The following is a 26410-nucleotide window of genomic DNA, read 5'->3' as shown; positions in this document are numbered from 1 at the left end:
AGTAATTTCCTCAGGTAACCTGACACCATTCACGAAAGGACAAACATTTCACCAGCTATAACTTCTTTATTGATTTTAAGGCTTCTATATTATAAGCTTTTGTTACTAAGCATTATGTATAAAAATATCAAAAACGGCAACAACCCCCACCAAAAAACAACACTCCAACCCAAGAGTCTGTTCAACAGCCTGGCTTCTGTAGCTGGAATCAGAGCCCTGCCTTCCCAGACAAGGTGGAGAAAGGCCTGCAAGACATGGAGCAGGGCTTCCAAGAGTCACAGCAAAGACTCCCCCCCCCCCAGTGTTTTGCTATGTTCTCTTTATTGTGCATAGTTATTTTTGTAGAAGGGGCGGGGGGAGTGAATAGGGCTTTAGCAAGCTTATTTCACTTACAGCTAGGATTGTCAAGAGCTGGACTTAAAGTTGTGCCTCAAGGCAGTATGCACATATTATTGCACATATATTATTGCAAATATTGCACACTTGATACACTCCCCCCACCCCCCACATCACAGTGCAATCCTATGCACACCTTATTGGAGGTTTGTCCCATTAAATTACATAAGACTTAGGCCCCTTTAGTTCAGCATTCTGTTCTGGCAGGTAACAGGTAGATGAAACACTCCTCCTCACCCTTGGCAGGGTTGGCTGGCCTACAGCTGATTATGAGCTGTCTGTATTCCACATAATGTTTGCCCACTGCCGGTTTGTTGTGTTAAAATAAATAAATGTGGCCCATTCATTCTGCGTTGTATCTTACCTCCTTTTTTTTTTTTTTGAGCGTGGTTAACTTTGCTACCATGTTTTCATTTGTTAAATTTTTGTATGTTAATTTTTCTTTCCTATTAAAAATGAAAATATTTTTTGATATATGCCATTTAAACAAACATAAAAAAATCTCTTTTTAAAGTAGTGTATTTTAAGAGGCTCTGCAGTATTATTTTCCCCTCCTGCAATTGCTCAAAATAACCAGATATATAGCTTCTCATGTGAAGTGATCACATGTGGTCTGAAAAATGTGGTATGATGGATTGCTCTCCCTGTATGGTGCTCTTGATACTAGCTGCTACAATGAAGAAGATCTATGATGTGTTTCTTTGTCTTATTCTCTCTTTTGGGTCTGAATAGAAGGAAAACTCTAGATTAATAAAATAAAATGAAACATGAAAAGAGACATTATCCTGTGAGGAAGAAAAGATCGTTAGCCGATCATTTTGGAACTTTTATCCATTTCTTAGTGAAATATAAATGATATCACGTGGAACAGAGGAAGGAGGAGGCATGCAACTATAATACTAAAGCACTTCAGCGAATTCTTGTAAGCTTCACATCATTTAGGGCAGTGCTGTGATTCATGAGCCAACATTACTGCAAAATATACTTTTATATTGATATATTATAAGTGCCCCATGTCTAGTGCTGTGGTACTTCATTTTCCTAGAAAATATCAATTATCTTATAATGTATTTTTATACAAAAAATGGCTGCAGTAAAAAAAACAGAATTCCATAAATATGGAATAACATTAAAATTTGAAATTATATAAAATAGAAATCAATATAAATTTCGTGGATTTATCTAAAGTACCCCATCCTTCTAATGCATACATATTACACAAGGCAACTAACAATAATTGAAAACATAGGAAGATGTCTTAAACTAACTCAGACCCTTGGTTCAAACAAGCATTCCTAGTCCTACCTCAAGGTACTGTGGATTAAATCTGGGACCTGCATGCAAAGTAGATATACTGTAATCAATCAATCAATCAATCAATCAATCAATTTACTGTGTATAGCCAAAGGCCTTTACAATGTACAACAGGGGGCAAGAGCAAAGTTTCACTCTGAAATCAAACAACATAACCTATAAAAAAATAACAGCATAACAAAATTACAGCATATAGTTTTGAAGTTATAGTATTAACATATCCAGAAGGGAGCTTCTGCAAGAGCAGATTTGGTTATCAGGTATGTAGTTTGTGGATCTTTATCAGCTAAGAGTTCGGCCATCACTTCCTTGGGGGATTGGCTTGAGAAACAGTTAAGAATAGGTGATAAAAATGATTCTCTTTGTTGTCCAAACAAAGTAGATACAACAACAAAGACATTACAAAGGCAAGCATAATGTGCACAATAAATATTCCTAAAGAAGTAAAAGGAAAAACAACCGCTCCTCAACCTGGTTAAAAGCCTTCTGAAATCCAGAAAATCTCTCCCAATCAGATAAGAATTAACACAAGGAAAGCAGTAAAACTTTTGTTTTGTTTTGTTAACAGTGTAAAAAGGCCCTGATTTCCATTCCAACCTATGCTCATCACATGCAGCACAGTTTCTCTTCCACTTCAGCTTGGCTTCTGACAAAAACTAAGTTAGTATGCTGTGGTGAAATTTTACATAATTAACAATATTATGTTGGTGTGATTCCACACCATTCATTTCAATGCAGATGAAGTGCAGTTCAAATGTGGGTGGGGAGATAGGAACATCATCAATTACATATCATTTGTGGACTAAAAACAACAGTGAATACCAATAATATTTGCTAGATTGATTCCTGTACCGGACATGGGATGAATAAGTGCACATCAACAATTTCTGCTCCTTATTTCTATTTCCATCTGACATACATACATTCATATTGGCAAACTTCCTATAATCCTTTCCATGCTGTAGTTTTCATCTGCCACATATAAATTTCTTTCTGCAGCATGGTAGCTTTTACCTGGTTTCTCCTCTAAAAATTAGTTACTCTGCCATAACCAGTCGCAATCAGTCTCCTTAACATCAACAACGTATATTCAACAAGCCTTAAAGAGACAGTGTGGAAACACCATGCAAAGCCATAAATGGCATTTGACAGTGTGTGCACTGAATTTCACCTTGCCTTGCCAATTTTATAGAGCACAGTATTAGGTTTTAAATCTCATAGATGTAAAAAAACAACTACTTGGAAACAAGCTCCATTAAAAACAACGGGGCTTTGGTGAAACTATGTGCCAATTACAAAAAAAAAAAAAGCTTTTAAAAGAGGTGAGGTGCGCTTTGCTGTAACGGAGGAAAATAAATGTCACTGTTCAGCAAGATCTCTTTTCAGACAATTATATGAATACATGGAGAGGGAGAGTAGGATCACATATGCACAGCCTCCACCTATTATTTATAAGGCCTGGAAGAGCCTCTTGTGGACAGCTGCGCATGTCACTGGTTCTTTGCATGTGATGAGGAATCCTGGTTTTTCAAGATTCCTGAACGTGTGGAAAGGGTTGTCCATGCAGGTGTATGTGTGAAGGTTCTCTGAGACTTGTTTGAAAACTTGACAATGCAAGTTATTTCTACAATAAAAATCTGTGCAAATACAATATTTAAGCCAAGAAGGAAAATCTCTGTTTTAAAGGGTTTGTTGGAATAGAAAGGTATTAAATAGGTACGCAAAAGATTATCCGATATTTGATGGGCAGGAGTTCCAAAGGGCGAGTGCTGCCACTTTACTTTTGTAATGAGGTCAATCCTGTTCCCCTCCCATAAATTAATACAATATCTGCACAGTGCTAAAACTTGAGTGCATGGTTTTATTATATCAACTGGTAAATTTCTATACACTGAAAAGCATTCACCCTTTAAAATCAGCCCAACAGCTCTACTGAAAAGAATATTTTGAAGTGAAAAAGATTGTGTTCTGCTTTTCCCTAATAGTATGCTGCTGACATTCTGGCTGTGAGAGGCACCATGGAGGAAGAAATTTTCTAAACGGGAGGTGCTTTGTAATTTTAGAAGTGATCTCTGTCCTAGTAGGAAAGTAAAGTACCGTACATAATACCAACATAGCTAGGTACTGAATTTTCTGTTCCTTTTAGTTCATTTTAGTTAGTTCCTCTTAGTTCCTGTTCCTTTTAGATCACTCAGATTAATCCCTAGTTTTCCTGCTAACTTGCCCCTGTTGGCTCCTTTTACACAAGCCAGCAGAAACGACACTTATGTGCATTGATTTATTTTTCATCCAGGAACCACATGGGTTGTTCCTTCCAGAAAAGAGACGAGAAGGATGGCCCAAGAGTTTATGCAGATTTCTTCCATATTACCTCGGGTTACAGACTCCGCTAACCCGGAAGTAGTACCTTGGGTTAAGAATTTTACCTCAGCATGAAAACAGAAATCTCGCCGTGGCAGCACAGCAGCAGCAGGAGGCCCCATTAGCTAAAGTGGTACCTCAGGTTAAAAAGGGACCTCAGGAATGAATTAAGTTCGTAACCAGAGGTACTACTGTAATTCCAACTGTTATGTCTCAAGCACTGGAGTTTAGTTGGAATCTTGGCCTTGGCCTGAGGAGACTTTGATCCAAATCCTTCCTCAAAGCTATATATGAATTCTTCTGAGTAGCTGTTTCTAAGCTGAATCTCCCTCACAGGGTTGTTTTGAACATATAAGCGTCTAAACCCCATGCATCTTTGGAGGAAGGAGGAAATGAGTGCTTTTTTTTCTTTAAAAAAATGTTTAGAGGTACAGTGGTACCTCGGGTTACATACGCTTCAGGTTACAGACTCCACTAACCCAGAAATAGTACCTCGGGTTAAGAACTTTGCTTCAGGATTAGAACAGAAATCGTGCTCTGGCGGTGCGGCAGCAGCGGGGGGCCCCATTAGCTAAAGGGGTACCTCAAGTTAAGAACAGTTTTAGGTTAAGAACAGACTTCCAGAACGAATTAAGTTATTAACCCGAGGTACCACTGTACTCTCATTTTCCTACTTATACTGAAATATTTCCCCTCAATGAGGCCAAACTTAGATTAACAAATTGTACTTTAGAGGTATGCGTACCCCTGAGTACCCCCACCCCCCAAAAAGCACTGGAGAAAATACAAATGTTACAATGATTCTGACAATAACAACTACGGTACATGCAGGTTGCCCACATTTTGATGCCTGCATTATATTCCTCTTCCTATAAGTATAAAACTTGTAGCTTATTTAGAAAAGGGGAAATCTAGATGTTGCTTTAAATGGCACTTGCACATTACCAAAATGTCATACCTTTTAAAAGGCATTTGTTTTGCACACTTCAAATGGAAAAATGCTGCATCCAAGTCTTGCTGGATATTACTTTACTGTTTACGAGATTTCATTTAGCATAGAATTTAGCATAGAATCATTGAAAATAAGAAGTGAAGCATAAATAAAGTGGTAATCGTGTTTCTTTATTAACTTGTATACTATTTTGTAATTTATGCTGAACTTAAAAGCAATAAAATACTTCAATATCTAGGGTTATTAGCACTGGCTGTTGAAATCATTCACCCACAGAGGTTACAGCTGAATCATTTTCCTTCCATCATCATTTCTCAAACAAGGCTATGTCTCATCATTACAAGGAGACTGCAAAAAACTCAGATGAAGGTGAAGCTAGAATGGCAACTTTTAAAAGCAGGATTTTTCAAGCTTTGGGCCCTTCCCCAGAAGATAACAACTTCTGTGTAATGAAATGAAAGAGTGGTATTGAGACACCATTGGACTTGCTAGAAGCAAATACAGAGGAACAATTCTCTTTATACAAAGGCACAAAATGTACAAGATCTCAATGACTAGATCACCAAAATACAAATGCAAAATGCAAAATACAAAATACAAAAGGAAAATAGGAGTTACGGTACTTATTAACAAAAGAGAAAGATTAATCATGATTTTATTTTATTTTTTAAGTTAAAAAATAACCCTTGGAATTATGTGAGAAGTTTTATTATAAAGCCTAACTGCCCTTTAATATGGCCAAGAAAAAATGAATACATGCTATATTAGGAGGCCCTGAAGATTTCTTCCATCCCACAGGCCAGAGACTCATCCCCCATGCCTAAGATAAGAATGCATATTGCTTTATGCTTTTTTTAAAAATGGAGCTGTACAATATAAATGATGAAACATAGAGATCTTCTATACATAAAAGGTGAAGGAATCTTAATTTTAAAAACCAGTGCTGAGTCACCCTTATGAAGAGTTTTAAGGTGAGGCACTAAAATTGCTAAAAGAAATATAGTTATTGGTTAGATGCAGCATTCATTTCTTATGTCTTCATTGGAGTAAATTGCATCACTTGTTCAGTGCTTGCAACTGCACAAGGGCTCCTTGCCTACTAGATTTGGCTGCACAGAGCAGCTACTTATGTAAATTACTGGTTAACATCCCCTCAGCTATACCTGTTGCATCATAGTAGGCAGCTGGCTCCATGCTCTAAAGCACTGCATTCTAGGAAGAGAGTGAGGAAGTGGAGACCATCACAGGGAAGCTACTAGGCAGCTAGCCAAGTATTCTCTGTCAATTTCAATTTGATCAGGAAATGATAAGGCATATTTGGATGCTTTCCTAGCAGCTACTTAACTCCTCCTCCTCTTCAGTGTTCCCACAAACTCATCCTAGCTAACATGGAGCCAGCCATCCTGTAAATTAAAGAGGACTGTGGCAGCAGTAGCTTGCAGGTTTTAAATGTTTCTAAAAATGTGGATGCTAAAAGGCAGCTGTACACATTATGTATGGACATTTTAAGTGGACCTCCTTGGCTGAGGTTTGTACCTTCTGTAACTTAAAGTAAAGTAATGGAGGAAAAATTTTATTGAAATTATTGATGTCCTCAGTGCAATAATTATAGCAAACTGTGAAGTGGGAAGCAATGAAAACTGAGAGCCAGTAAAAAAAGAAACTGAATAAGTCAGGGAATGTTGCCAATAATTTGACGAATGAAGATTCATGAGGGCAGGAGACCAGATACTTAAAAGCACTCTTTATTTTCTTTTTCTTTTTTTTTGAATTGGCAGCACCCAAATCTCAGCCAAAATCTGTGACCTTCCATGCATCCTATGTTCTGGCAAGGTCTGGAACACTGTGGAGTCTAATTATTAGGTTATTAGATTCTTCTAAATGATCATCTTGATTAGATCCTCAGCTGCAGTAATCCACATTTCACTAACTCATAATCTGTGTTGTAATTCATATTGTAAAAGTTATGGTGGCCTCTGCTACTTTCCAGAAAGGAAAAAAAGGGGGAAACAGAAATTGCAAGTACAAGTAAATCTGATTTAAAGATGATTGTAGTAATTGGAATTTTGGAACTTTGGGGCTCGATTCATAAAAAATATATTCCTCTATGAAGATTCTGTGAAGTTTATAATAATTTCTCTCTGGAGTTGTGCTCTTGTTCTTTTTTTTTGTTAGATGTGCTTCCCTACCAATGAAAATTGCCTTTGGATTACATGCAGAATTCTAAATCATATTCCACTGGCAGCGTTCGGTCACTGAAAATGTGAAAAAATAATGAACTGGTTTTTTTTATGCAAGCCAGTGATGCACTGACCACATATGAGTTTAGGAAGTTTAGACCTCCTAAACTTGCTTGTGCTGATGGAACAATCTCCTTAGTGCTACATTGAAATCCACCCATAATTTCTATTTTGCCCTTCCTTCCAAAGGAACCCAGGGCAGCCAACAACAAATCAGTAAATACAAATAACATAAAAACAAAAGCATATTTAAAAGATTTTAAAATTAAAACATCTAAAAACATTTAGAAACAATGATTGTTTTGAACTATTTTTTATTCAGAGTAGACTCGTTGAAACTTATGGTTATGGTGAACTTGTGTCCATTAATTTCAGTGGGTCTACTCTTCATAAAAGGTAGTTGAATACAACCCATTATGAACATTTTAAAACAGTAGCATGCCCTCACAGTTGATCATATTGAAGTTGTCAGGAGCAGTAAAGTTCAGCCATCAAATGCCTGGGTGAACATGATTATTTAAAAATCCCTCTTGGATGTTAATAATGAGGGAGGGAGACATACCTCAGACATTTCTTAGATAAGGAGCTGCCACCAAGAAGGCCCAGTCATGCCTACTGGACAGCACCCAGTGGCCATCCCATTATATTTGAATCAGATGAGGCCGTAGATGTGCTAGAACACCGCCTGGAGGTAGAGAGAAGCTGGATAAACTACAGCTGAATTCCAATGAGATTGTAGTACTGTTGATAGTCCTCCTAGAACTCTGCCACTTCAAAACTCCATTGGCAAATTACATAAACTAATTCCGTATTAAATCTAGGGATGAATGGATCAGTTCTAGTCAGTATCACTTTAAACATTGATTTTTTTTGGTCTGTTATGCCCTGTTTCCCAGTGATTTTGTTTTGTTTTGTTTTGTTTTTAACTTCAGCAAAATTGGGAGGACAGAAACAATCACAGTTCTGCATAGTAGTCTGAAAGCAGGACTGCCTTTAGAAATCTTTGAAAATATTTTCCATGCCGGTAGCTGCTACTGCAAGCATGTTAGAAACTGGCGTGCCCTTACAAAAATTTGTATGGAGCTGGACCTCTACTTTGCTCTGAAATTCTTTTCTGTTGGATTTGATTTCTGTTTCTGTACATTGCTTTGAGATTCCTTTGATTATAAAGTGATAAAGAAATTTTATTACAAAATAAAACAAATGTATCTCTATCTCTAATGCATTACAGTATCCTACTTACTGATAAGAATTCATCTTTTCTAACATCTCTGCTCTTGGGGTTTATTTTGTTTTTCTTATTTGTTCTTACTTCTCTAGATCTTGCTTTAACCAAGAATGGAAAATCGAGTGTGACAGAAAGTCACAAACTCCTGCTGAAAGTGAATGTTTGGCATTTGGGGAAAGGGAAAGTTTAATTGTTTCTCTTCCTCTCCTAGCGGCTCACACCTTTCAAATGTCACTCCTCACTTCCAATTCACTGGGTTGTATGTTTAGTTTTTATTTTACTCCTCTTGCCACTACCACCTTTCTCTTTTATTCATTTGCTAGAAATGGCACTGTTTAGTTTAAACTACAAGACAATATATATTTGATTTCAAACCTTGTGAGAAACAGCTAGCATATAGGATGAACAAATTGGAATATTGCTATTTCAAGCATTTTTTTTCAGAGTCACAAAACAATTTGACAATTTAATCTTCGAGTTTATTATTTTTGTGATTTGTCTCTTTAGAGCAGCAGCAGCCAATGTGCTGGACTCCAGGTGTTTTGGACTACAACTCCCATAATCCCTGACCATTGGCCATGCTGGTTGAAGCTGTAGTCTACAATATCTGGATAGCACCTTTTTGACTACCACTACGCCTGCTTTTTCCCCAGGGGGTACTCAAGGGCACGCAGTACTGTCACCTCTTTTTTGTTGCTGATAAAATGTGCCACTTACTGTAACAACCTCATGGTGAGTACCAGCACCTGTTTTTCTAGAAAAAAGCACTGGAGATAACCACTCATTTATAGCAAGACAATACAGTGGTACCTCGGCTTAAGAACTTAATTAGTTCTGGAGGTCTGTTATTAACCTGAAACTGTTCTTAACCTGAGGTCCACTTTAGCTAATGGGGCCTCCTGCTGCCGCCACGCCGCCGCCACACAATTTCTGTTTTCATCCTGAAGCAAAGTTCTTAACCCAAGGTACTATTTCTGATTTAGCGGAGTGTGTAACCTGAAGTGTCTGTAACCTGAAGCGCCTGTAACCCGAGGTACCACTGTACAAATATGTCTACCAACTAAAGCTTTTGAAGTGCAAGGAAAAGAAATGACATTTGCCCCAACACCAATATCAAGACATGAGTCCATGTAGGGTAACTATGAACCCTACATACATATGTTATTAATACAGCTTATCTGCAAGGTGGACTATGGCCCACCAGTAGACCATTGCAAATCTTTAAAGCTCTTGTAAACAGAAGTCACACCCTTGAAAATGACCTGGGCTTTGCAAACATAAGGGTTTGTACAACTTTTTATCCATTTACCGGTAGGTGTTTTATTCAGTGTAGTCAGAATGATTTTTGCCAAGCGCAAAAATAGGATCACTGTGTCATACTATTATTTATACATTTGGAAATTGGAACACTTAACTATACAGTGTACTACAAAACTGAGAATGTATGCTATATATGTTCTAAAGATGTCTCAAGAAACTGTTCCTAGAAGGGTTCATACCCACACTGTATGTGCTCAAACACAATTTTGCCATTTGTACTCTTTGACTATTCTGCTTAATGGCAACTATAATCACTTGATTATAGCCCTGCATCATGAAAGAAGGTAGATATCACTTTCTAGAATTTAATGTACATTCATTCCTTTTATCTTTTTGCTTTATAGAAATGAAGACAGGAATCAAATTGGTACATTACAGTGGCAGCATTGCTCTTATTCTCACAGCTATGCTCGTTTTTCTTGTACCCGTGGATAAAGTTCTATCTATATATCTACTATATGTGTCATGAAAAAAGAGAATCCATTCCAGGCCCTTCTGAGAAAAATTACTGTGCTATATATAATGAACAACATTATGCAAATGCCTCTCTCTATAAACCAGGCACTAAACTAGCTTGACTAAATACTGTAGTTTGTTATAAGGTTCCAGATTATATACCCCCAAAATACCAGAGATCAGCTAGATATTGTACTTTTGTCTGTATTTTGTATTGTTGTCTGTGGTAACTACTGAGTATGCTTAGGGGGGGTTGAGACATGTTTAATTTCCAAGCCATCTGTTTTTCTTCTTTTGGTAAGCTGTTGTATCCTATACAACTACATTATAGCTGTAATGCAGTAATTAATAGATTCCACCAGTGGGAATGGAAACATTTTTTGCCAATTTCTCTCCCCACTCAACCCCTGCAGCTGCCCACATACAATTTGCCCTGGAGGTTCCTGCAATCCTCCAGAATATGTTTTGAGGCAAATTGGGGAGCTGCAGGGAAGACGATGGATTTTCAACAAAAATCTTCTCTCCCTGTTTTGCTTTTGGGTGCTTTTTGTAAGTAGAGCGAGCTCAGTTGGATTCTACCCAGTGTGTTTAAGAAATTTACTGAGCAGTTTAGAATGAGACAAGTGTATTAACTTTGTTCAGATGGCCTTGTGTAATGAGGAGACTCACCAGCCATGTCATTCATGGCATATTAAGAAGACTGGAATGGAGTCTTTAAAGACAAACCTTGTCAAGGGCATGTTATATGGTACAGTTCAAAAATTATTCATATTGAAACTAACACAGTTAAATTCAGTGCAAGGCTAGAAAAGGCCATGTTGAAACACTTCAGATTTGATATGGAGATCCCTTCAGCATTAGTTTCATGTTGTAACTCCATAGTTTCAGTGAGGCTACAGTCAATCATTTATCAACTCCCCCCCCCAAACTATAAGAAGTGTGGGAGAAACTTTTTATGTACTCTAGATCTTGTTCTTGTATACAAAATGCAGTAATTAGTTGTGCATGTGTAAATGTTGGTTGTACTGGGAATCCTACTAAATACGGATGCAGAGGTAATCATTCATATGTGGCATGAAGTGTTGACTTGAGAGTACTGCTGTGGAGCACAATATCACCAAAGGAGCAAAGCTAGTGTCGTATGTTCCCACTGGCTAGTTTATGCATTTGGCAGTCCCCACTTGAAAAGGGTACATGCCTGAATAAGGCTTCTGTTAACTGCATACTCAACTTATGTGAACTATGGGAGCTGGCTACTAGACCAATCATCCTTTTGTTTGTGGAGTATATTTTCTATTACACTCAATTCTCTTTACTGTTGCTTGCAAGTGTTTTATGTAGTCCCATCACTCCAGCATCTAAGAGCTTCTCTTGTTTCTTGGTGTGTTGATTTTGTGCAGTGAATGGTTTGATTTCCATATGGTTCCTCACTATGGCAAATGCTATGAATGAAAACTTTGCAGTAGGGAATACAATAAGGTGCATGCAGGCACACAGTACCATCACTGTTCTTTTGAAGTTAGGGAACAGCAGCTTATTGGAGGAGCCAGACTGTTTGATCAGCTAGATACACCCATGAAGAGCAAAAACATTGCCTTAACTGTAGCTGACTTCCAAGGAAGGAAGTCTATTTATTTGGAAGCAGACAGTGTCAGCAGATTGTCATTTGTGGGGTAAATTCAAAGGCGTGTCTGAGGTAAACTCTTAGTAGTACTGCTTCTTTTCTTCCCTATCGCCCTTAAGGACATGATCCATATAAATCCACACAACACAGAAAATTTAAAACAGAGGAATGCTTAACTTTTAATTTTTTAAGCAGTACTGTTTGTTTTGTAAGACCTCAGTAATACAATTAATTCTACAACTATGCATTGGATTGAGGATTTAAAAAAAACCCACAGCAAATTTCTATTTGAAATTTTCCATCTGCTGTGTTATTTCAATAATATGTTGTATCTGTTTAGAGTAGCATGACATGATCAATGTTTGTGCAACTTACTGAATAAATAGTGTGTAGATAGCATCATATCAGCTGAATAACGGAAGAACATTCAGGTTTCATAGGTCTGGAGTGGGACACACCATTAAAACACTAGTTTACTTTGTGAGTATTTCAGCTAAAGGTTAACAAAATATGTTACCCACAGTGGTATGTTTATCGTGGAACATCACCATACCTTTCGTGATCAATATAAATCTATAAAGATTGGGATCTATAGCATAGTAAATCTTTAGCACTGGCAATTATTGCTACTAGTATAGTAGTTACAAGAATTCATGATGTATTAATGGAGATAGTGTGAAAATACATTATAATTGGAGATATCACAGAGTGCAAACATTTGATTTAATTGGGTCAAACTAACAGGGGGCTCTTTATCCTGTTCCCAAGACAGTTGTACTATCTGCATTCAGCTCTGGTTTACAAGCAAATTACAGTGTGTTACAGAATATTGTAAGTTAATTGGTCTCTTCAAAGGTTGTGTGCTGAAACTGTGCTACACCTGGTACTCTGTATCAGGTTTGACTGGAGTTTAAAACAGGCAGCTGTATTAATTTTGCTTCCTAAAATTTCCTCAATACCTCAAGATTTATTATAATCAAACTATATTACAATCTAGTACAATTTGAATGCTTCATTACACCCCACTGAAATCAACGTGACTTCATTTGTTATGTAGGACACTACATTGCTTTAAAACATATTCAGAGTCCTAGGAATCTAAGGTAAAATGAGGTGTGTTAATCTGCAGAAAAACACAGATTCATGATGTCTTAATATTTTAACATTAATGCATATGGGGAATAAGTTGGAAAGGTGCATCTTGAAGATGGATTTGTTTACTTTTATATAAAAAGATAAATATTTAGATTTATAGTTGTCCAATCCCAAGCCCTGAGGGTACACAATGAAACATTATAATATCAACAACATTAGCATTTCTAAAACATGTCTATTATGTCTGGGCTTGCCATTTATAGTTGGATTTGGGAATATTAAGTGGCAGATTTTTCAAAAATACAAATCATCTTCAGCATCCATTGCCTTCCATGGAAAGGACACAATTAAAACAAAGCCCTTTATTAGGCACTCAAGATAGAAGAAGAAGAAGAAGAAGAAGAAGAAGAAGAAGAGCGAAATATAAAGTTAAAACAGGTGGTGTACAGTATTCCATGCGGGGAAAAAATCTTTAGTTTTCATATGTTGATTAATAAAAGGATGTTAATAAAATGTGGTATGGTTTTATAAGTATAGAACAAATTGCTTACTTTTGTTTTCACCAGTGACATTTTAACATACTCTTGTGTTTACATTTCTTTTAACAGGGATTAACTTCCCTCACTGTAGTTTTGCAGGCAATTAGGGTATTTCACTATGAAAATATTATGTATCGTAGAAGTCCTCCTAGGAGAGTTAAGAAGGATGGGTCCATAGGGTAGGGATTTATGATAAATGGGACAGGAGGAAACAACTCCAGAAGCAGCATGACATGAAGGTCAAGCACTTTTCAAGCAAGCAGCACTAGCAGAGTTACAAAGAGCACAGTACATTAGCACAGCATCCCTCCATCAAGGCAATGTAATTGGAGGGCCTTCTGATTCGAAGCTAGACTTGTCAGTCACAAAAGAGCTCTCTCTCCCCATCCACATCAGGCTCCTGTTTTGGTATGAGCTGCTTTAAAGAGATCCTGAATCTTGATTAATTGATACAGTTCAGCTTGGTATTCAGATGAATCTGATCCACAGCTCTGGAACATATGATTCCAGCTTCTCCCTCTTGAAGAGGGAAATTGTATTCCATTGAAACTTATTCCATTGTGGTCCATCAACTACAGAGCAACAGTGAAAATCTTTTTTTTAATGATATTTAGTAAAGAAGTTTAGAAAAGAATAAGAATAAGAAATGTATGAGCAATTTGATTTCCTTTTATTCTTCCAACTCTACTGCCGTGTGTTAGAGAACAAGCAGGAAATCTTATTGCACAATGCGTCATTAAAAAAAAAAGTTGTCCTAAGACACTTCTTGCCATCAGATCATGAAGGAATTCAGAATTCCTCTTGCAACTGGGAAAGATGTATAGTATATCAGGAATGGAAGCTATACAGTGCTACTCAAAATAGCTCTTGACAGACCTTAATATCCTCCTGATGATTTAATGGCATACTTCAGTTGTGGAGATATTTCATGATGGTGGAGTTCAATTCTTGCCTTTTATTGCTCTCCCTGAGTGATGATGGCCAACTTCCTGCTGCTGCTAGTCAAAATATGTATTGGTTTCTAAGGGAGCTATGTGTGTGTGCAGGGGGTGATGTTCAGAATTATAGGAATCAACTCTACTTAAATAAGTTCAGTAAATTGGGTAGTTCAGTCGAGAGCTAGAGCTGGGAACAGGAGGAGAGGGATGCCTTATCACTCAAGTAAAACGGCTTATGGATATATTATATCCATCCTGAAAATGTGTCTAGGTTGTGATCCAGAAAGGCAAAAGTGCTCATGCATGTTTGGGCAGCAGTGGTAAATGTTGGAGTGTGGGTGGGGGAGACCCATTGCCAGCCAAGAACTAACTGCATAAGGATACAGTACTTCCCCTGTGTGGGAGATGCTGCTCTCCATTGTTGGGGAGGACATGTTTTTGAGCAGTATGATGCATGAGAGGAAGAGGGGAACGTCCCCTTACAAAGGTTAAGTCCTTCTTTGCAACTTCTTTTGATAGAACTCATTAGTTGATACCTGTCCAGAAAGTTTTATCCTCAGATGACACTGGCTTTTTGCTCCCTGACTAGTCCCAAAGAAAATAACAAACACAGTGTAAAGGCAGGGTAATGGGGAGGGGGGGCTGTATCGCAGAAACTAAACAAGTCTGACTCTCACAGCGACCCCTTGATTGGAGCATCTTGGAAAAGAATAGTGCAGAATAGCTTCCTGGCTGCACAAAGTGGGGACTGAAAGTTATATGAAAGAAACTTCCTATCAGGCATTAATTCTTACACAAAAGGCAGTCTTGTTAAGGACAGGCCTAGATAAAAGGGACATTAAATGACAACGAATACAGGTAATAAGCTGTCATCAGACATCACAATATAATTTTTTCCACTAGAGAGCAGTCAACTTTCTAAAGTGTTCTGAAAGAATAAAGGTGGAATTGTTTGCCAAGCAATGTAAATCCAACCACCTGGGGAAGGTGTGTGCTGGATGATGCTCATCGTAACATTTCCTGGAGTTAATTAGTATCTAAATAGGAGCATCAAAGTGAATGTTTCCATTGGTCTCTGAGTAACAGAAGTCTTTGCAGTATTCACATTTTTCTAGGAATGTTCTGGAGGCAGACTGTTGGGGTTTTTTTTTACTGAAAGCATTCCAGCCCTGCAAATACATCAAAATATGCAGTAAAGAAATCATCTTTAATTGTGGGTCACTGACATGAGATTTTATGCACATGCCTGGCCAAGTCGCATCACACATTCAGCATAACCCTGGAGTGATGGATCTCCTTTAGCAGTGATCAAGAATGTAGTATCTTCCTCAAGTGCACCTTTCTCGCATAGAGCTGTAAACACACCTCTGGATATGATTATTGGCACCCCTAAACAAAATCAAAGTGACAACTTTTGGGAGGGTTTTGTTTTGTTTTGCACCTTTATTTGCAATAATTAATCCAAGTCCTCTGGAAGAGTGTTAGCTTTTGCACCAGTGCCAAGCTTGAAAGAACTGGGCTTCCCAGGACAATAACCTTAGCATGCCAGGAATCAGTAGATGCCTTCTGCTCCGCTCTCTGGCTTGCAAATAGACTATCTACAAACAGAGCATTCAGGTCCATATCCTGAAGCTCAGTTGTTTGCTTAGCCCTGCACGGTTTTGCAAAGTGATGTTTTCCTCAGCAATAAAAACAAACAGCTCCATGCGCCTGGCAATTCCTGGGTCTGCTCTTTCCATTTGTGCTGGAGTTTCCAGGAAACTTCCTTACTCTTTGTATACCTATAACTTTCTTTTTCTCTTGAGCACTGCATGTGTTTTCCTCTCTGCAGCTCCAAGAGCTTGCAACTGCTATGCCTCTTCTTCTTCAGCTCCATAAATGACAACAGCCTGTCAGCCTGCCAGCCCTCATCTGGTCTGATCTAATACCATAAATAATACAATATCTAATGAGTGAGTCACCCATGCCTCCAAATCACAAGTTTGTAAAGCAGCTTTAATTATGTAACATGGGGATCAATTATTTTCCTCTTCTGTTCCAGCTCTGGTTAAGTATTTGTCACGTTCTTTTTTGGAGCATAGTAGCAATTGTGGTATTCTGCTAGTCAGCCTCTCAGTAAAAGGTTGGGAACTCTTGAAAACCTCCCCAGCTTCTTCTCCAACCACATGCAGAAACAGAAACAGTATGGAATCTTTCATCTTTTGCATCTACACCACAAACAATGCTGTAAACGTCAATGCCTTGCTTCTGTTTCCTCTTGTTGGCCTTGCTGCCTGGAAGCAGCAACTTTCCTAAAGGCACTCTTTCTGCCATAACCACACAGCTCAGATACCAATGTGGAATAGGCCCAACTCTTGACACCATGTAGTAGTCTTACATGGGTGCTTTGTGCATCTACTCAAATGATTTCACACCTCCCTGTTAACCATTCACCCCAGCAGACTTCTGCAGAACTGTTGAACAGTTGCTTTATTAGACAGTTAACAAACAGGAATGGATCTGAGCATTGTTCCTCCCACCCCTGCAAAACTCAGCTGGTGAAATAAAAGCACAAACACAAATCCCATTCAGTGAGTCATAGGAGAGGTGATTGTTATAGCCAATCTCCTTTAAAACATCTACACACCACATACCATTGATAACTTTATTATCAAATACAACAAAGATATTATGGCTGTCACATAGGATGTTTTAAGAAAGGCTTATGGATGTGTCAAGCAGTGTCCATAATGTATAAGTGTTGCATACAATCTGAATTACCTAATCAGATCGACAGTTGCTGTATTAGAGATAACAGTGACCAGAAATGTGTGGCATGGAGATTGTCCTTGTGCTTTGGGCAATCCGTACAATAAAAGTAATTCCAAATATTATTTCCTGTGGCATCCTAGATGGCAACATAGCATTAGAATAGCTCATTGTACAGCAGGCTATAGTTAGAAGAAAATAGGGATACTAAGGCACTTCATGATCACAGATAAGCTAGTGTTAGAATTTCTACTGATTTCTAAGATGCTCTCCAGATAACATCTGAACTTGGGAAAAGTAATGCTGTTGTGATCCTGGTTGGCACTGCTTACTGATGCATTCACTAACAAATGCAGCCACACTCATATGACAGTTTCACATAATGTTACCATGAGTCTTCCCCCCCCCTCCAGAATACATGATTATTCTTGGCAAAACAATTCATATCACATCACTACACATTTTCCCATGCTGTGAAACAACCTTTTAAGTCTTTAGAAAAAAGAAAGAGGGTGTCAAATAAGGCATAAAAATCACAAGTCATAATCATTTTTTTGTGAATGGCAGAGCACATCACTTGAGCTACATTCTCACCTATTTAGTTTTCGGGATAGATTATGTGTGTACCATTTGACAAGACCAAATGTGCATGAAGTGTGAATGAGCAAGCATAGTGTTTTCTAAGAAGGCACTAAATATAAATTGGAAACTTCGGATTCCAGAAGTGTACTTTTGGGTATCTCTGTTTTGCTGTCTTCAGTAATGAAATTTAAAATCTTGCCTTTTAAAAGATTTGGTGGTTTTTTGGTATGTTTCAGAAAGAAAGGAGTGTTGAGCCTTCAAGCTGATGTTTGTTGGTTGTTGCTGTCTGCACAGGCACTCTAAAATTAGTGGGTTTTTTTAAAAGATATAATAAGTATTACCTATATTTCAGGGACATTTTTACATCTGCTTATATAATAGGCAAATGACAGAGTTAAAAGCTTTTTTGAACATGTTCATCAAAGTTATTAAAACTTTATTTTTCCCCACATAAATTATATAAATAATAATGCTAAATTCAGTTTATTTCTGAGTTTTTTTGATCAGAATGGCCCCGGCCACTTTCAAAGAAACAGTCATAAGGCCTCTCCTTATCAAAGCATCTTTTGACCATGAAAACTATTCCAACTATGAGCCAACTGCAAAGATACTCTTTGGGGGCAAGTTGTCTGAGTGAATGGTTGCTAAAAACACTTTTGGATGACATGGATGATCTAGATCCATTTCAGCCAAGTGTCCAGCTCAGTTTTGGCACTGAAATAGCATTAGTCACACTGATGGATGACATGTTGGGAGAAAGGCAAGGCAAATGTGCTTCTTTTAATTCTCTTAGTTTTCTTGGATGCTTTTGATACATACCTTTAGTCATTGTATCCTTATGGACTTGTTACCTGAGGTTGGAACTGGGGGCACTGTGCTTCATTGGTTCCTTTGGTTCCTTTCATTCCTGGATAGTCGGTTCCAGAAGCAATGCTGGGGGACTACTGCTCTGTCCCAAGACAGCTATGCTATGGGCTTCTTCAGAGCTATATTCTGTCTCCCATGCTGTTCAACTTCTACTTGCCACTGCTGAATGGGGTCATCTGGGGATTTGGGGTGTGGTGTCATCAGTTTGCTGATGACACTCAACTCTATTTCTCCTTTTCATCAAATTCAGGTGATGCTGTCGAAGTGCTGAACCGATGTCTGAGATCAGTAATGGATTGGATGAGGGCCAGTAAGCTGAAGCTCAATCTCGATAAGGCGGAGATGCTATTGGTAGGTGGTTTGTATGTTTTGGGAGATGCTGTGTAGCCTGTTCTGCATGGGGTTGTATTGCCCCTTAAGGACCAGGTTCATAGGTTGGGGGTGGCTTTAGACCTGACCGTAACTAGTGGTTTGGTGACACAGAGTGCCTTTCACCAGCTTAATATAGAGATGGTCTAGCCACAGTGATGCTCACTTTGGTAACATCACTTCAGGACTACTGCAAAGTGCTTTCCATAGGAGTGCCCTTGAAGAATTGTATAAAATTAGAAACTATAGTTAATACAAAACGTGACAGCTAGGGTTACTAACTAGAACCGGGCATATGGAAAACATTTCCAAGTCTTGAAACAGCTTCATTGGCTCCCAGTCAATTTATGGGCTCAGTTTAAAGTGTTGGTTTTAACTTTAAGAATTTAGGATTAAAAGTACCTCAAGGGTTATCTCTTTCTGCACAAACCTGCCCAGGTATTAAGATCTTTGAGGCATTTTTCAATACTTTGAGCTATTTATAGCAAGGTGGGCTGTGACCTAGGATAGGTACTTTTGTAGTGCTTTCAGATAATTTTACAACAAACTGTCATAGTTATATGTTTGTATAACTGTCTTTTCCAGTGCAGTCCTATTCTCTTCAGCCATACAGATGTAACTCAGGAGATAAGCTAGCCCACAATATTCCCTACTGAAAATGTATTGTTTTTGTTTTGTATATTATGGACTTCTATATCTGAGAGAACAAAAAGATTGGAAAGATTGATTCCTTTTCATTTTGTTGCATATTGTTTTTGATTTTGGATAGAAGCCTTCTGAGCAGTGGCACCTAGGAGGCTAGACATACAGTAGCCCTGTGCATCCTGATGTTTATCGTTAACAGTGAACACAATTTTAGAGGTGGTGACCCTCATTTGTCATACTGTCACCAAACTGTCATTTCTTCACAAGTTCCCCTATAAGCATGAGCTGCGCAAAATGAGCAGGACCTCAGGTAGAAAAGCACAGCATCCATAAAGAAACCCTCAATTTTCTAGTTGAGAAAACAAATCATTGCTGATTTTCTGAGAACTGTCTTTTTGAATCAGGCCAGGTGGCCTGATGCAGCCCAGTATTCTGTCTTTAGCAGCAGCCAGGCAATTGCCTCTTTGAAATTCACAGGTAGGGCCTGATGATAATGATCTTCTTAGCATGGGTAGCCAACACAGTGCCCGTCAGAAGTTGTTGAACTACAATTCCCATGAGCCCCAGCCAATATGACCTATAGGAAGGAATAATGGGCGTTGCATTTTCTTCATTTATTAAATTTGTTATCCTCTTTTCATTATAAAGCAATCCTAACATTTTAATCTAGCAACATCTGGAGGGTACAATATTGGCTACCCCTGCCCCTAGTTTGTGTTGAGGAGCCCAAAATCAGGTTCTGATACTACTGCATCTGAACGTTATCGTTGGTAACATTAATCAATCAAATCATTTTAAAATCAATCTTGGGTAGTGACCATTACTACATCTTACAGACAGTGTATTCCTTCATTAATTTATATGCAGTCCAGTAAACAAATGTTTCATTTTACCTGTCTGAAGGCTGTACATTTTCTTGGCAAGTCACATCTCTTCCTTATGTTCTTATGGTAATACTTAGTCTTAAAATTGTGATGCTAAAGGTTTATCCACATCATATAAGCCAATGAAGCTGAGTGGCAGGGAAACTGTGGCATATTCTTTGGTGTGGGGCTTCGGCAACCATGCAACCTGTGGAGATGTGGGGCTAAGTCAGGCTTCAGCAATCATTGCACTGTGCTAACTGAGCTTAAACCAACCTCCTATCAATTTAATCAATGCTTGCACACATGCAAACACACTGTGTGCTATGATGCAATGATACACTATATATACATATTCATTACATTGAAGATTGGTGCATGTTGTTAAAATCTTTATTATGCTGTACTGTCTTTGTAAATTACATCTGGTTTATATTTATAAGGTCAGCTTTTCATTCTCCCCACAGCTGTCTATAATGCTTTGCATTATGATTCATACTCTGTAAAACACAAATCAGCTCATATTTAGATGAAACTTCTCACGTAAGCTTTTCAAGTCAGTGCATGGGCATAGAATGTCCATGCTTTTAAACATGATTCTTGCCAGTCACGCTATGCTGCTCACTGTTAGACAGGTCTCTTTTCCCAGCTAACTAAAGGGCTATTTTTTTAAATGTTATTTCAAAATAGGTTTGCATTTGAATCAGAAAGAATCCAAATATTTGTAGGGCCTAAGCCCAATATTAGTCACCCTTCATGTTTATTGTTTCACTTGCACTGTTCCTCAGCATAATTTATCTATAATTCAACAAATGGGAAGATCTCTGGCTTTATGTTTGGAATCAAAGGGGTGGTCAGCTTTAGCTGGCTAGTTAGTGTACATCATAACCCAGATTCAACTAACTAACCCATTGCACTAGCAGAAGCCAGTGCAAGGGTTTTCGCTAGTGCAACAGGGCTCTCCCCCTTTCACTGCACCACTCTGAAATCTGCTCTGGAGAGTCAGAGGGAAAGATCAGAAGAATGCAATGCTGAAATCCTCTTCTTATTGGCTCATAATTATAGACCAATAAGAGGATGAAATTTCATCCAAGGTTTACGTTTGGGTGTAAAAGCTTGGCTGGTGTAAATACTGGTCAGGGAAAGTACCTGTTGGAGCTCCTCAGTTAGAGTGGAATAGCAAGAGATTTAGGAATAGGCTAAAGAGAGGATCAGGGAAGCCTTTTGGAAACCAGAAACAGAGGAAGAGGCTGGCATCTGAAGGATAGCTGGAGTTCCAGCCTAGGAGCCAATGTTACTTAGATGTCCACATGTTTCCTGTGTTTTGGCTTAAAGCATGCTTGGATGGGGCTCGGAGAGAGCTAGCTACTTGATGCAAATGAGTTGCCACCAAGGGTGTTTATCCCATTGCCAGAAATCATCACTGGGTTGCAGCAGCAGAGGCAGAAGGCTGTACAGTACAATGATTACAAGTGTGCCTATGAAAAAGGAGACAGCCTCTTTGAAACAAAAAGGAAAGGAAAGTATCCGTAAGTGTTTAAATACTTGCCAAGTATCATTTCTGGCTACCCTTGCCCACTTCCCTTACTTCCCCCTTTTATTGAAGAAAAAATGCCCATAGTTGCTCTGTAGATTTTTTTAAAAAAATTAATCCATCATTTTGTCAAGTGGCCATAAAATGCTTCCATTATTCTGTCTAGGAAGTGTTCTTTATCACACAAAATGTCATTCATTGGATTGACACTTTAATAGACATTAATAGTGATTGTTCATGATTACTATACTTACTCTCAGCACTTGCTTAGTACTTATGTATATGCACAGCTTTATTTTACTATCTCCAACACTTCAAGGATTTTTATCTGTTCACACTCAGTGCAATGAGGTTTTCTGCTTTATACCGAGGTGACTGTGACACCAGGGTCTCTGTATGACTCTTCAGCAGACATCTTCATTGTTTGCAAACATCATACTTTCGACAATGAAAAAGAATTGAGTTTTTGTGTCATTCCATTTTTCTCCTCTAAAACTTTCTATTCAAACATAAGGGGAAATGACAACTACAAAGTAGTTTCTTGAAATACTATAAAAGTTTCTTGAAATAAGCAATGGATCTACCCTTTCCTATTCATCTGATTCTAATGTGCAAACATATCAGCTGCATATCTTTTCAGAGTACAAAATGGCAGGTCACCACACCAAGGAACTTACGATCTATAATTTGACAGAGAGAAAGTAACGTAGGAAGGCAGGTGGAGGCTGAATTGAACAGGGAAGCAATTAGCAAATGTTCCAGTTGCAATTGCTTAGGCTTGGTTGCAGGCCATCAGGTACAAAGACCAGAACAACTAGACTTCACAGAATACATGGGTTTCGAATGAAGAGAGACAGAAAAATACACAGCATATGGCCAGAACATGTGGCAACAATTAATATACATTAACAGAGGTTTTGCGTATTATGTTTCTGCTCAAGAAAATGTTACATCATTGTACTTTTTCTGTAAATTTCTTCCTTCTGCACTGTTTCATTTCCATGGTATGTAAAAAAGGTAAAGGTAAAGGTACCCCTGCCCGTCTGGGCCAGTCGTGTCTAACTCTAGGGTTGTGCGCCCATCTCACTTAAGAGGCCGGGGGCCAGCGCTGTCCGGAGACACTTCCGGGTTATGTGGCCAGCGTGACGAAGCTGCTCTGGCGAGCCAGCACCAACGCAGCACACGGAAACGCCGTTTACCTTCCCGCTATAAAGCGGTCCCTATTTATCTACTTGCACTTAAGAGTGCTTTCAAACTGCTAGGTGGGCAGGAGCTGGGACCGAAAGACGGGAGCTCACCCCGCCGCGGGGATTCAAACCGCCGACCATGTGATCGGCAAGCCCTAGGCACTGAGGTTTTACCCACAGCGCAAGGATTTTAAAAAGCACTAAACCACTATTTATGAAATATGCTAAGGTGGCTTTGTTGAGGTTGAATGATAAAACCACAGTAAAAGTTTTCTCATGCTTCAGTGTTTTTATTTTTTAAAATGATGGATAGAAAGATGGATTGAAAATCAGTGTGGCATAATGGTTAAAGTGTTGGGCTAGGACCTGGGAGGCCAGGTTTCAAAATCCCACTTGGCCATGAAGCTCACTGACTAGCCTTGGACTAGCCTCCCAGCCTAACCTACTTCTCAAGGTTGTTATAGGTATTAAATGAGGAGGATGGGAACCATGTATGCCACCTTGAACTCCTTGGAGAATCATAGAATTGTAGAGCTGGAAGGGAATTCATGGGTCATCTAGTCCAATACCTTGAAATGCAGGAATCTACGGCCCCCATCTAATTTGAAACCATACTGGACCCTGCTTTGTAAATGTGCTAGCAGTTTTATTGCTGCACCACTGGGAGAAAAAGGTGGGTTATAAATACAGTCAAACAAACAAACAAACAAACAAATAAAAGCAATGAAATTGTTGGATGTTCTTGTAAATGTTTTGGTTACGTAACCATTTTCTCATGCAAGTGCAGTCGGAATTCATTCTTGATTAACAGCCATTTAACCAAATAAAGGTTCAAGGGTTAAGACCATATGGCCAATGTTGCTGCTTTTTTTACACAGTGCAATAGAACTTGTTTTACACAAAGGAGTAGGATGTGGCTATACTGATTTGATGAAACCACCTCCATTAGCAAGGTCAGAAAGACTAGAAGCACTGAGCATTCCAATTATCTCTGGACAAATCAACAAAATTAGATGCTACTAATGAATTCATTACTTCAACCTAAGCACATTTTAATGTATTGGATGGTCAGTGATGTCTTTTCTTCGTTGAATAGGTCCATTAACTAAGAAGCTATTGCGTGAAATGTTTTGCCTTTGCTGATCCTTAATGTGTTTTTCTATTAACAGATACAGAAGTGGTGTATAAAAGCAGACATGGGCATGTTGTTAAACTGAATGTAGAAACAAATACAAGTACGTTATTGCTGGAAAATGCAACTTTTGTAAGTATTAACTCTTTTTACGATTACTATGGCAACAAGTTCTATTATACAGTCACAGACCTAGTAAAATTACTATACTATGTTTTTGGCAAAGAACCACATATCTTAAATGCATACCAATACAGCTTCTTTTTTTCTCCCCCTCTCCGCCTTCATTTCAAACTCCTGAAGCTCAATTGTACAGATGGTTAGCAATGTGACATGGCGGAACTGCTCACCATACTTGTGGAACATCTTCACCTTCTTTCCAGGCAATTCTAGATATGTAGAGCAGAGCAGATTATGGACATGTAGACACTGGTTTCCCATGATTATAGCATTAATTGATTATTTCTGTCCTTTCTCTGGATAAAACTGCTAGGTTTTCTGCTTATACTCCACTTGAAGATAGTGATGTGATTTTTATAAGCTTTGGCTGCTTTATAAGCTATGCTGTTCCGAGGGTGGTGGGGGAGATGGAATGGCCTAGCCACTATCAAACATGACCTGATAACTGGTTATATTATTGCAGTCTGCTTAATGTGGGTCTTCCTTACTTGGATCTGTCTTCCATTTGACTGTAAACAAGATGTGAAAAACGTTATTACCAAGGATGCTAGCTCTTCTTTTAGTGTAGAACACATGCCACCTGTAGAGAACTATGCTGACTACCAGTTAGTTTCCTCAGATAATTCAAAGTGCTACCTGAGTTGTGGCTACCTGAAGGACCACCTGCTCCCACAGAAGCCTGGCCTTTGGTAGTCCTAAGCAGAAGTCATCACTCTGTAGTTAGGTTGGTGATGATACAACACAGGGCCTTCTAGTTCTTGTTGCTTCTGAAACTCTCTCCATTGACCGTGTCATTCAGGCTTTGATGAATTTTAGAAGACAACTGAAAATGCTGATCTTTCTCTTAACTTTTAATGAATTTGATTGGTGCTGCTGATAAAATGAATGTGCTGGTTGTGTTATCTGTTCAGTTTTGTTATGGATTTTTATTCCTAATTTTTAAAATAACATTTAGGATATTAAAACATATATTTATAATGTCTAAAGAATCCTTGTGATTAAGTGGTGCAATACAAATATTTTAAATAAATAATTTTGTTTTCAAGTAGGTTATTAGTGGATACAACAAAGTCTTAGCATCATAGAATTGTGGAGTTGGAAGGGACCACAAGGATCATTTAGTTCAACCCTTTGCATTGCCATATAAAACATATTTACAGTAGTTCAGGACGTGCACCCAACAGGGGTGGGTGGAGTCTGTCACTTTGGGTTTCTCTCTTCTTCTAATTTTTCCTGTCTTAAGTACAGGTCTCCACATTGCCACATCAGTTTGTGATTATTATTTTTAGTTCTCAAGAAAATTCACCAGCTCTTAGTGTGAATTTATCCTAATATACCTATGTTTATATGCAGCTTTCCCTAATGCACACGTGTGCATTTTTATGTCCCAGGTAAATCTCCTTCCACTATTTGGATGGTGATGACAAGCTATTCCAAAACCCCAGAAAACCATTTCCAGTTGTGCCCTATAAATACTAAAGAAAAAAGATATCACAATAGATTTCCCACAATATAAAAACAACAATGTCCCATTTCCCAGTTTGTGTTCCTATTTGTTCTCCTCATTTGACAAGATTTCCATTTTCTGAAGGAAGCCTTCTTGCCTGTAATAGCTTCCTTGATTATGATTATTAACTATACAGACACTCTCATTGATGTATTTCCTGATTTGCATTATACAGTCTAGCTGAGCTGGTGTTAATGTGCTTTTGAATAATGCCAAATATTCCGGAGATATTTGACTTTCCTCATTTTGACTTCCATCTTCCTTTTTACCACCCCCTTCATTTTGGGGGACATTTAAACAAAAATGTAATGGTTGGACTTCCTTACGTGTAAG

General features: G+C 38.4%; 1 protein-coding gene across 3 annotated transcripts in view; it reads left to right on the top strand.

Moving 5' to 3' along the window:
• DPP10 (dipeptidyl peptidase like 10) overlaps positions 1-26410 on the top strand; it is a 575768-nt gene that overhangs the window by 435970 nt on the left and 113388 nt on the right. For all 3 annotated transcript variants that reach the window (XM_083707328.1, XM_083707327.1, XM_083707329.1), the window contains one exon: positions 24428-24522. In XM_083707328.1, coding sequence (XP_083563454.1) covers positions 24428-24522 — 95 coding nt within the window. The remainder of the gene's footprint in view (positions 1-24427; positions 24523-26410) is intronic.

The sequence above is a fragment of the Podarcis gaigeae genome, assembly GCF_964106915.1.
Source record: "Podarcis gaigeae genome assembly, chromosome: 1".
NCBI classification, from domain to species: Eukaryota; Metazoa; Chordata; class Lepidosauria; order Squamata; family Lacertidae; genus Podarcis; species Podarcis gaigeae.
Note: the sequence above shows the minus strand (reverse complement) of the source record. Positions and strands in the feature narration are given on the sequence as shown.